The sequence below is a fragment of the Rhopalosiphum padi genome, chromosome 3 (assembly GCF_020882245.1).
Source record: "Rhopalosiphum padi isolate XX-2018 chromosome 3, ASM2088224v1, whole genome shotgun sequence".
Lineage (NCBI taxonomy): Eukaryota > Metazoa > Arthropoda > Insecta > Hemiptera > Aphididae > Rhopalosiphum > Rhopalosiphum padi.
The window spans coordinates 29,311,649-29,325,703 of NC_083599.1; the positions used below are offsets into that span (position 1 = coordinate 29,311,649).

Sequence of the window (14,055 nt, forward strand, 5' to 3'; positions counted from 1 at the left end):
TAAAAACTTTTATTACAACAATGTGCACTTTATTCTATCATATTATGAAGGTATTTAAGATATGTTATTAATGTTACTATTTAGCTATACTTTAAAATGAAGGTATTTCCTAACTTAACATAGGTAACATTTTATTGGTGGTTGAAACTTTGAAATTACAGAATTTAACAATGTCTTGAACTGTTTTCAGGATAATACGTTATAAGCATCCATATATATTACTTTTGATCAAAGCATGAATAAAATGCAACACATTATCTATACCTAGACAGTAGACACTTAGTACCAAACCATTATCTAACAAATACGACATTACGTTTTGTATGAAATTTGTTATTAAATCAAACAGCTAATTTAGCACTTATTTTCTGAATTATAAAATATTCATATTTTATTATTAATGAGGTACTAATTTATGAAAGTAAATATATGCGTAAGTTAGGTAAGTTAGGTATCTGGATGTTGTATAATCCAATATTCTACAGAATGCATAATATTAAAAATTATTTTATTTTTATGCTAATATCAGGATTTACAAATATTATAAAATATTAATTACTATAATTTTTAAATCATAATAATATTTTCTAAGCATATGTTTTCATGAATTTATTATTCTTATAGTACACAAAGTTAATAATATATATAATACTAATGTATCGACAACCATTGCAGTAGCCGTCGACAATATGCATAATATAAATAATATATTATTATGATGTGACAAAGCGAAGTACTCGTGGTCATAACGTGCATAATATATTTGTATAAAAATCTTCACCGCGGCTGTTGTGTATATTCACTTGGGGTGAAATCGTTTTTGAATAGTCGTGGAGATTGGTTGGCGAGGGGTGTTATCACCACTGACGTCTGTCGTGTGCCCGCAGTGTAAGCGTGTTCGGTGACATCCGTCGTGCCACGATGTTTTCATTATCATAATCTTGAATCGGATTAATTTCCTGGTACGTCGCGTTTCCGACCGCCCCTCGACATTACCCATCCTTAAAATGACGTCTGAAATGATTATGATAATAATTAAAAACAAACTGCAGCGTATACTCGAGGTACACAAAGTACAAGTAATAATGCACACAAGTCTCCGAATAGCATCTACAATTTCCCATTTACAGTTCATCACTGCAACATTTTGAATCATAAATCCATCAGAAACTCGCATAGTATAAAATCTATTTATTTATTATATATGAAGTAGGTACTTACCACTCGTACACGCCCTTTTACCTATTATGTGTACAGGACATATAGCGTAACAGGGACATCTGGAAATTGAATACAATGAAATTACATTTAAAATATATTATGTCAAGTCTTCTATAAACCTTATGTAATACAAATATTAATATACATAATATAATGTAAATACTATCTAGCTACGGGGTAGGTAATCCATGTAACTGAAAACACTAGTTTTCTAGCTATTTAAGTCAACTTTAGTCTTCTTAAATGAAAAATATATTTTTTTTTATCATAATGGTGTATTACATTTATTTTTATAATAGGATCAATTATGATCTTAAAATTTATCTCTTTCGTAGATAATATAATTTTTAAAACTACATTTTTGTTTTGTAAATGATAACCCGCTGTGTGTTTGAGTGACTATTAATATATTAGTTAGTGGCTATGTTCATAAACAGTCTACGTTATGTTACTTAGCACACATTGTATGGTAAAATAATTTTATTAGTTTTTATTTTTCAGATTCCTATTGGTCCTATTTATATCTATAATCTATTATATCACTAAAATATTAGCATGTTCATTTTTAGAACGAGCAGATATGACATCCATTTATCATTATATTTAAAGACCACAACGTAAAATAATAATGTATTTTAGGTAAAGGAATATAATAATTATTTTTGCATATTTCAAATCAATTTGACTAAAATAGATATTTCTATATATTGTATGCAGTGTACGTGTATTTTCTGATTCAAATCTCAGTCACGCCTATATATAATAACAACAGATACGATTCTTTTCAATTTATGTTAATATGATACAAACAGAAAATTCTACACAATATAATATCATCCATCATCATGCATTTTTAGATAAAAAAATAAATATATTCTCATCGGCCTTTACAGTATTCCTTTAAATAATTTTACTATAAGTAACTTGAGATATTTTTTCTTTTTTTTTTTAAGGGAATGTAATAATTTAGCTGTATTTTATGCCGGACATTTTCTTTGGCTTTTCACCTTTATTATAAACATTTATGGGTCCTGGTCTAAACTTCCTTATTGTTATTTTTAAATAATATAATATTATATCATATTACTTCCATAAAAGCATTAAGTTTTACTTATGAGGCAGACCCTATTTATTTTGTGTGTGTAGTAGCACACACAGTGTGCAGTAGCAAATGACAAATGGACGAAAAAAAGTTTATGTTTACTAGTTACAAGCCTTAAAAGATGTTTGTCTAGATAGACAAAAAAAAAATAGTGTAATGTGTATGTGTATAATAGAAAAATTTACAAAAAATAAGGACTGTTATGAGGGTATAAACATAGTAAATCCTATATTAAACTCAAATAATAAAACAAAATTAAAAGTTGGTATATCTTAAGATTTATTTTGAGTGCAATTTTAGTTTAATATAATAATAGAGCAAAAAAATCTTAACTGTATAATAATGATAAATCATTAATTATTTCATATTTATATAGGAAAGATAATTATGAGTAGAGTTAAACTCTTCAATTTAATCAAAAATAGCTATGGTTTTTGATTTTGTTAAGTACGGTTGGTTGAATAATCATCTATTTCTCTAGTACAAATCAGTGGCATGTCCAGAATTTTTTTTGTGGATGAGCCACAAAAGTTAATTTCAGAATGGTTTTCCCCCTCCTTATATTATAATTTGATCTATTTAAGTTTTAGTATTTTTATTCTAAATGACTAATTTTAATACTTTTATAATAAATGGTAGCTTACCTTTTATTAAAACATAAACTATATGATATAATTTAATTTGGTTCTTAGATATTCCTAGATTAATTATAAACAAAAAATAATTGTAATAGAAAAAATTATGGAAACAGAAACAATATTTAGAGTACAATATCCTGTATAATACAAAAAAAAAATCCACAGTTCTTCTTTAAATATTCAAGTCTTAAATTTTAACCTAATCAAAACAATTTGTTTTCTCACTATAAATCAGATTTCCATTGAGCATTGAGCAATGGACTTATACTTATAAAAAATGTGGGTGGATACTTGCCTACCCCCTAAACACGCCACTGGTACGAATTGTAGTAGAATCAATGTGTTAAATTTTTAATTTGTATAGGAGTTGAGATTTCTGTAAAACCAATAACATAAAACATAAAATAATATAACAATAATATAAAATATTTATTCTCAATCCTGTCCGCGTCATACAAGTTTCTATTTGTTCATTATTTCAGTGTTAGATAATATGTTTTTGTGTATAATAACGACGCCTGCATAATTACCCATCTGGTATTCGATGATAAGAGTGAACCCACTCAATTAATTTATACTATTTACATTAATATTCATATTATAATCCATCATAATTTTGTTTGAACAAATCAACGTATTTCTGTTTTGTCAAGAAACAACACCTACTGCGAGGTTTTCATCATAGTAGACATTGGAAAAAAAATATGTGTTTATACAGCCCTTGATTAGTTTATTATTATTACACACACGTCATAACATAGTTGGATTCGATTAAGTTATTATTCAATATTTCTGTAAATTATTGTTCTTTATTAATGAACACAATGTAATCATTTTTATATTTTTAAAAGTGGCTGGGGGCCGGGACTCCGAGGAACGTATTACAGGTACACCTATGACTTATAAATTGTAATTCACTCCAGGATATGTGTGAGTTATTAGTTTTTATGAATATATTATAATTCAGACAATATCTATAAAATTACTAAACAAATTGCTTGGTAATACAATGCTTTACCTTGTCAATAAAATAAGTTTGAATATGTTTTGAAGTAAAGCAAATTAGATTTTTTCAATAATATTTTTTTTTGTACGAAATATATATGTAGAATATGTATTCCTCCCCCACCACGGGTTTGAATTTTCATTTGATATAAATAATTTTTAGAAGTTTGGTACTATTGTTGTGATCGCTAACAACTTTTTTATTTACTGATTTAATTTTATATAGTGGACTATTTACTATTTACTCGTAGATAATCCAAGCAAATTAGTTGTATCTTCCCACCCAAACAGCCGAAATTTACTTAGTTCATAAGCTACTGACACCAATAAGTACTAGATTATGGGTCTTCAACCTTTTTATGTATATATTATTTTTTACAAATCTTGTGGGTCTTATATGTGGTAAAAAAACTAAAAACATGTATTTTATACAAAAATTCATTTATAATTTTGATGATAGCATTTTAAATTACGATAACTGATAACTGACATTGTTTTTCATTAACTAATTTTTCGATAATTGATTGGATCTAAGACGATACAATCCTCAGCGAGTTTTCTAAGTGAATGTCAGTTAATCAAGCTCTAATTTTTGAAAAACAAAGGCGTTCTCGCTGGTTGACCGTTACACATAAATCGATAGTTATTAGGTATATAGGTACTAAACTATCAAATTGTATTATTTTCCGGGAATATCATCTTATATTGGTGACAACGAATGTTGAAAACAAATGTCAGTATACGTAGATACATTTTGAAATGCACACCTAAGTATAGTGAACACAAGTTTTAAACGAAAAATAAAAACGGATTCGCACGAATTACAGTATACGTATATCTCCCTCCCTCACACAATCGTAATCAAACTACGGATGTGCGATTGTGGTGCGGGCGGTAGCGTCGCGTAGAGGGCGGCGGGAGTAATGTGCCGTATGATTGTGCGCCGCCGCCGCCCCGGGATTACGACGCGCGAGCGGTTTTACCCGCATGATGTGTGCGCGCTGCGCACGCCCTCCGCGGAATCCGCCCGGGCGCGTGCGATTTGTATAATACGCGCGCGCTACCGTCCGACCGTCGGCGCCCGCCCGGCCGCCAGCAAAAAGGGCCATTAGCCAACCGGCCCGGAAAAATGATCGCGAACGATTTTCCCGGACGATTGTCCGCTGCAACCGACGGGTCACGTCAAAGACCGCTCTCACAGTCCGCTGACGATGACGGTTCATCGTTCCTCCGCGATCCGCGACAATCTTATACACTCGCCCCTGCATCATCACAATAAAACCGGTGCGCGGTGGTGTAATTTAGACAATGCAAGGCAATAGATGAAAATATCGAAATGAAATTTTTCGATTTTAATTTCAATTCCGCTTATCGACGTTAATTTTTTTCTGATTTATAAATTTAAAATAATATATTATAATATAATATACAATATAATCGAATACAATCAATTTTAAGCCCTTACGTAAGTTATATGCTCGCGTATTTTAAGTCCAATAGCATTGTGATAATAATATAGTCGCCTGCTTAGTCAATTGATTGACCTGAAAAATGAAAAAATTCACCACAGGGTTTGTGACCCAGATACAAATATATATGTATATTAAAAAGAAAAAAAATTGAAATAACGTCGCACTGAATTCTAATATTATAGTAATATGAGGTACATAGGATTAATACGATCGTATTAAAATAAACAAAATAGATTAATGACGATGTGACTATATTGCATCTGCATCTATCCGATTTACGCGCCTACTTTTCTCAAGCGGACGATGCACTTCACACATTATTGGTATTTTTTTTTTTTTGTAAAAATATTATTATTATTAATTTACTTCTCCAGAATAGAATACTGTTTTTTCTTTAGAATAACTATACTAATTATATAGTAGGTATATATTTTTAATTATAAGACAACAATACAAAAAAGGCTTATTGAGTTCAATAAACAAAATATTCACTTAAATGTATATGGATATACTGAATATAAAAACTAAATAGGTAGTCAGTTTTTTTGCCGTTTACATAATTGTTTTAGAAATTAGGATAAATCATTTTTATAAAATAAAAATATAATATACCAATATTACAAAGAATATATTTAATTAAATAACAGAAAAATGCACTAACACTATAGGTATGACAAGTGTGTCAACTATGAATAGCTAGTAAAGCGATAAATTATAATATTATAAACAATAAATGTGACTGTTAATTATTGTGGCTTTTTTTTTTAAATGATGAAAATAATTTTTTTTATATTTAATATATTATTGTTAAGCGTTATTCAATAACAAGTTATAATACTATAGGATTTAGTTAATTATTTATTTGTTGAATAAATTAATTGTTGTCATCAATCACTGTAGGTATAATATTATGTACGTTCATCAATTTTAATATACTTTAGTCCTTTATGCGAAAAATAGTTATTCGAAAAAATAAAAAAATAAATGCTTCAAAAACATTTGTTTAGGAAACAGAACTTAAGAGCTGAGAGAGATACATGAAACCAATACATTATTATCAAAAAGAAAACAATACAAACAAAAATAAACAGGAAAAATTATATACAATAAAAAAACATCTTAACGATATATAATAATAAGTATATAATGCTTTTCAAAGAAATTTTTTATAAATCTAGAACCGCATAAGTGTTATTTCAAGCAAACTTTTTATACGCTTTAAACTGTAGACTTTAAATATATAGTTAATATACTTACCGAAAATGTCAGTATTTATTAAAATTGGACATATAAATTTAAATATACTAATAATAATTTCTTATAAAATAAACCAAGTCATATTTAAGTCATTTGAGATTTAGAGACCTTTTACCAACACATTTTTGGGTTAACTAGACTTTTGTGTAGCAAATCGATTAGTTAGTTAGGAAATAAATGTAATAGGATAACTGAATAATCTATTGAACAAATACTGATATACTTACTACTATAACGAAATAATTCCGACCCGTTCCGCCATGCAAATGGAGTAAAATCTTATCTCGAAAGTTGAAATTTATCATTGCTTTCGTAGTCTTGTGAGTTATGATTATGGTAGTAAAGATTCCCAGCCAATTGTAGGTTTCTACTTATCGTTATTTATCAGTAATTTTTCTTTGCAATAGTGATACGAATAGTACCATTGCATTGTGTCTACAAGACGAGACAATGAACAATAAAAAAATTATATAGCTGGTATTTTTTTATTTCATAAGTTTTTATCACATATATTATATCCATGGAAATCGGAAAGAATGTTTTCAAAGAAATACGCCCCAATGCTTGTCCATTTCTTATCTAAAAAAGAGTACGCTTTTCTGAGCATCTCATCATTGTGACTCGTAACGCTTATTGTCGGTTTTGTAAACGTACATAATTTATAATATTATTATATCGTGTGCTGGAAACTTTTCTAAGAAAAAATAATAATAAAAAAATACTAAGAAAAACTATTATTGTGTATAAAATAATTTCCTAGGAACTTTTTAATCTCATTTCCAGTACAATGGGTTTCCGAAGCTTTTAGAATTTAATGCTAAACTTTTTGGATTAATAGTATTCAAAATATGTAATATAATAGCGTAAAATATAAAAATTAAATATTAATTTAATTTGTAAATTTATAAAACATTAAATTATTTTTTTAATTATATTATTTTTTCTGTATAATATTATAGCTTAAAGAATTAATAACATTTAAATTAAAACCATTCATTAAAGCTAATATAGTATTGTAAATAATTAAGGTTGGTAGTTATTATATGTATAAATTAATCTACAAAATAAATAAATAGTTGTTAAATTAAATTGTTATCATTTAAAATATAAAATTTTATAAAAAAAAAATTTAAATAATTTATATAATTGGCACCTGCCACCTATTAAAATAAATTAATTATCAATTACTGTATTTTTTTAATGTCTTAATACTTTAACATAATTTTATATTTTATTTTGAATACATAATGTAAATAAAAATAAAAAATTTCATTCTCTTATATATTTATACATTAATCTTTGAAAAATAAATCTACTGTTGTCATTCTTTTAGCAATATAAAAATATTTAAATTTGATGAAGAAAAATTAATTTATTAAATTCGATTTCCCGCAATTATTAACTATTATTTAGGTATTTATTATTTATATACTTTTTATTAAAAATATTTTTTAAACTCAAACTACATTTTATTTTCAGTGTGATTTCACTCAATGTTTTTCTGCACTTGAAATATTATGCTTGTAACGTAGGTAGTAGGTACCTAATCGAAGCATAAAATTAAAATAACGCTTATGGCGTGGAAAAGCAAACGTAAAGCTACGTTTTAGTAAAAAGAAAAACACAAATAAAAAAATAGAAAAAATCTAAGTTATATATTATATATAGGTATAGTGGGTGGTAAAAGAGTGATGACTATTCTGTGTGACGGACGTTGACTTATCGCCAGAGAGAGGGTACGAAATGAACGACTGTTCACGGTTTACGTATATAAAAGAAATATAAAAAACTTAAACACATTGTATATACACACTACCTGAAGCGGCGACGGTGTAAATCCGATTTATTTTCCGGTCACATCGGAAGTATATGTGTTTTGCAAAAGAATCTGAACGAGGGCGATCCGTCCGAAGGGATCCTGCGTGTACCTATATATATACAGTATATACTTTTCGGTAAAAACGTACGTACGAAGGAGAGGAAATATGAGGGTGTGTGTGTGTAAGGATGGGCTATTAAGTGGTCCCAGGGGTGGGTGGTGGTTTGGAGGTTCTTGGTATATATATATATTATTGTTTTTCATATATATATATATATATACATAAATGTATTAAACAGGCGCGGTGAAAGTTTCGGCACGCGCTCCGGTGCATGATTGATGAGAACTGGCGTTCAGTGTTAATGACGTCTAACAAGCTGCTATTCAAACCGCTCGCTCTTATCGGCAAACCTTTTTGGCGGGGGCGAAGGGATCAGTGCGGTGGTGTGAGGAGTGGTTGAGTCTGCCGGCCGAGTGGGGTCTGTGGCTGTGTACATAATATAATATACGGCTATATACGTCGCGTCTCCGTCACGTGTGCCGAAGAGATTCAATGAAACAATATTATTTATATATATATATTTATAAATATTTTTTTTTATGTTATTTATTTACACCAAACGTGCACGCTCCCGGACGCACCCCCCTGCCCCGCTATTTCGTGGTCGTATACCGATCAAAACCAGTGCATCGCGGTGGGCCCGGTACCAAAGGGATGGTAGCAAAAAACAAAACCGATGATATACGACGATAACCGCGCAAATATAGATCGATCGTTTTCAGTCACGACGACTTCGCGATCGTCGCTCTCCCCAATCTCTATATTATAATGTATTATAATAGTATATTATTATTACTGTATACTTGATATTATTACGGCGGTTGTTATCGACGCGTGCCGTCAGCTATAGTTCCGGCCCGCCGGGAACGCGCGTTTCCTCGAGATAGCACGGTCAGCGGCATCGCGCACCGTCGTTTCCTTAACGAAACAAACTTTATAATATTATTATAAATAATATGTCAGCGCGGCGACTGAAAGCTCAGAGTTATATTCGCCCGATGAGATATCGTATCGCATATTATTATTATAGTATACGTACAATAAAAAACGGTTTTTTTTTTTGTTATTTTTTTACTTCCCCGAAAAAAATCACATTGTAGCCATGTATATAATATATATATTTGATTCACCGAGGGGACTTTTGTACATATATCGTGATCACCTCGCATATATATTATACAAATTGGTATAAGGGGACGATCGAAATTGAAAGCCGTCGCAGGAAGAAAAAAAAATAATTTAAGGGATACGCGTGTTTAATTAGTTTGGTGAAACGTTCTAGTCCTATATATACGAATTAATCTCCATGCTTCATTTATGAATACTTTCTTTCGTAGGGAGGAAAGGAAAATCGTCAAGAATGTGTATACTCAGTGCATTATTCGAATTTTCTCCGTAAGCGGCGGGCATTTCAGACGAAAGTCGTGTACCCATTATAATATAGGAACAAAGTTAATATACTATAATATCAGAACTCGTAAAATATTATACAGAAATAATAAAATAATCTAAACTGTTTGAATATATTTCGATTAGGTACGATGCAAATACAATGAAAATACATATACTATTGTGACTGGACGATGCCTGTTTCCACCAAAAGTAGACCTTTCCTTTTCCACCAAATAAGATATTGACCACATTTTCACCACAATAACCATACTACGTGTATTTAAGCTACCTAAATCTAACACTTTTATTTTAACACACACAGTTGTTATGTACAATTTAAACTGTGTAACCTTTTCACTTGTTCATAAAATATTGTCCCGTTAGATATATTATCTTGGTTCGTCAAAGTACGATAACAATTTAACATACAATTAAATACGATAAACACACAATATTATACATTGATTATATGTATTATAGGTATACGTATATTCATAAAAACCCACGCAAAGTATATTCTGCAATTTAAAAAAATATAATTTTTTCAACCCAACATTAGTATGTTAAATACATTTTTTACTGTATTAAAGGTTTTAATAAAAGCGTAGTATACAAATTGTTTTGGTAAAAACGTGGTTAAGTTTGGTGAAAACGGATATTGGTAGAAAAAGGAAAAATACACTTTTGGTGGAAAAGGGAAAGGTCTACTTTTGGCGGAAACATATATTACGCCTTTACGGATACCTCCATAATAAATTTATTATGATTTTTTTTTTATAAAAATCTTATTATTATTATTAGTTTCTCCTTATATCTATATTTATTTTTAATTCAAAATTAATATTGTCTTTAATTTATTATTCTTATTAGTTAATTATTAAGTTATCCTATGTAAAAAAAAATGTCAACTTGTTGTTAATCGAATACTGCATTTTATTCTGTAACTGGACCTATTTATAAAATGAATAAATAAATAAATAAAACGGTTATCTATTATAAAATTTAAAGAAACACATATCCTTATTAAGCTTATTTTAATATAATATTTAACATTTTTTTTAAGGAGCTCTTATGTGTAATTTATTGATTATGCATTAATTAAAAAAACCATCATATCATTATTTAAAAAAAAAGATTATATTTTAATACTTTGTGTAGGTATCTCGTTTTTTTCCTTTAATATGTAAAACAATATTATAGTAACAATTAATCACTGTTATTGTTATTCTTATGGGTGTGTTTTTATACTCAAAATTCGGATTTACCTACCTATATTAGAGCATAATAATGTATAAAAATAATTTAATCTATTGTTATAAGAATATGGATCTTTCGCGTTATGTAGTGATACACTCATGATAAAACTATATATTATACGTATTATAAATATAAATTATAATAATATATACCGTGCATTGTATATTTATATATATATATATAAGTTGTATTTATAATGCAGGACATCCGAGATTTTTCAACCAACTCTCATGCGGTCTAGACATCGTATCCATGGCTGGTGAATGGCTAACAGCAACGGCAAACACGAACATGTTTACGTACGAAATCGCTCCAGTATTTATTCTCATGGAAAATGTGGTGTTAACCAAGATGAGAGAAATCATCGGGTGGAAGAACGGTGACTCGATTTTTGCTCCAGGTGAAATCAATAATGACATTATAAAATATACGATTAATAATAATTATTCATCATTGTGGTGTTCGAGGTTGGGAAATTGCGTAATTTACGCAGGGGGACGATTATTTTTTCTTGCTATAATTTGATTAAATATTGTGATTGTGTTTTCCCGGTAGGTGGATCGATATCGAATATGTACGCGTTTTTGGCAGCCCGACATAAAATGTTCCCGGGATACAAGGAACAAGGACTCCACTCGATCAAAGGACAACTGGTCATGTACACATCGAACCAAGTGAGAACCCGCAATCCGTTTCATACAATATACAATTACAATATTAACTGTACGAAATGTTATTTAAACGTTTTCGGACAGCTGCTGTCTGTCGCACGTGTCACGGTTTTCAAAAACGTATAGGGTGGGGATAACTGGGGTAAGTCTCGACACTGATAAAATAGGTACCTAACGTTGAGTCCGTTTACACTGACGCGGGCAGACAGTTTTGTTTGACATGACGTGTGGCAGACAAATGAGAGGATTAGATTACGATGGACATACATATATATTACTATAACGTGCTGTGTACATAATATAATATTATTTTTACCACCTATAGGCCATTTTCGTGCGGATAACACGCTTATTGTCAATAAATTGTTGTTAATTTTAATGCGCAGTAGTGCGTAATAAATTGTATTATTTACTTATAATGAATAAGTAGCTACATGCCTATACGATATAGACTATTGAGAGGTGTATGATAAATTACCTAAATTTGTTGAGCCGATGATTCTGGGCTTGCTGTACAAGTTCGATAATATTTACTATTTATGACACCAAAAGACACCCGTATCTATAATTTAATACTTTTATGAAACATACATATACATACTATTAACGATTTAAATGTATAATTTGATAAATAATAATAGCCAACTGTAAATAGAAACTGCAGAAAACAGTTTATAGATTTTTAGTTTTTCGTATTTTTTGTAAGGAAATTGATAGGTATTTCAATTAACTTCGTTGTTTTGTTGTGATTTTGTGAATAAATGTGCTTACAATTTTTCATTGACTAAAATGTATAATAAATATTTATACGTTTTTTAAATTATCTAAGGCAGCTGTTGAGTAACTTTAAGGTAAAGAATAAATCAGAACTTTTGGAACATTTTTCTTTGTATTAATTTATATTTTTATTTTGTACACATATTCGACCTGATTGATTACTCTTTTTCAGAATTTGTATGCGCCCTTTATTTTGTGGTGGGTGCCCTTATTATACATTTCTATAGTAACATTAATATGATTATATTACACTTGTGGTCTTATGTTCAATGCAAGTAATATAATTGATTCAATGTCAAATTATAATAAAATAAAGTAAACGCAATTAATCTAGTAGTGATGTTTAGGGGAGTATCCGGAGTATAGTATATAATAGAAATCAATAGAGAATCCCTTTAAATTTAATACATTTATAAGTACCTTTATACACTGTTGTATACACTTGGTATAACTTATTATTATTTTAGTCTTTTCTCGTAGTTTGATTTATTAGTTCAATTGATCAAATATATATTTATGTCAAATTGATTGTCGTAATAATATTCTTACATGACTGTAGTCAAAATATTAGTACTTATTAAGTATTAATTAATATATGCATGTATATATCTATATACTATTTTTTGTTTTTTAATAATTGTCAAGGAGGATCTCATTAATTATTTGAAAAAAAATCTGACGTTTGTATAATAGTACAAACGCCAATATTAATTTGAACGAGGGCAGGCGCACATATTTATATTTTAATAACACATCGCTCGACATATACAAAACAATCGACGGTTTCTGTGATGCACATGCATGTGGTGCAACGAACTAGAAATTAAACTTCGCGCACTCGTCTACCGAAATGAACAATATGTGCATAAACTGTGTGCGTGTGAGTGTGTTATACTTCCGCCCCTAAGCGCTGCAATGCCACGCGCATTACCATTGTAGGGGTGTAGTTTTATTTTTCCGATTTTTTTTTTTTAATTTAAAATAACACAAATACCAGACGCACCGACCGTATATAAATATACGACTAGTGACTACTCGGTCGTGCAGCATTATAGGTTTGGAACACCGCGCGTGATACGCAGATGATATATAATTAAGATATATTGAATATTCTGTTTAGGTACTATGTACGTATCATAACTGGCCTTAGGACGTATAATATTAATCGATAATCAATTTATAACCTTTACACCGTTCCAGCTTAGACAGATGAAATGCTTATCACGGTAATTCAACAATATAATTTATTAATATGTTAAAGAATATCGGATTTTGTTATTGGTACTTCCAGTTTTTTCTCGATCAACTGAAATATCGCGAAATATAATAAGGCGTGGATACGGTCCGTAATTTATCGCATATGTGTACCTATATGAAAATAAT

General features: G+C 29.4%; 1 protein-coding gene and 1 long non-coding RNA gene across 4 annotated transcripts in view; one reads left to right on the plus strand and one right to left on the minus strand.

Moving 5' to 3' along the window:
• LOC132927698 (glutamate decarboxylase) overlaps nt 1-14,055 on the plus strand; it is a 95,976-nt gene that overhangs the window by 65,284 nt on the left and 16,637 nt on the right. For all 3 annotated transcript variants that reach the window (XM_060992287.1, XM_060992286.1, XM_060992288.1), the window contains exons 4-5: nt 11,427-11,624; nt 11,780-11,898. In XM_060992287.1, the coding sequence (XP_060848270.1) occupies nt 11,427-11,624; nt 11,780-11,898 (317 nt within the window). The remainder of the gene's footprint in view (nt 1-11,426; nt 11,625-11,779; nt 11,899-14,055) is intronic.
• On the minus strand, nt 604-7,114 carry LOC132927057 (uncharacterized). The gene is made up of 3 exons (XR_009661609.1): nt 6,923-7,114; nt 1,222-1,280; nt 604-1,014 (listed from the first exon to the last, which is right to left on the minus strand). It is a non-coding gene; the product is annotated as an uncharacterized LOC132927057 (long non-coding RNA).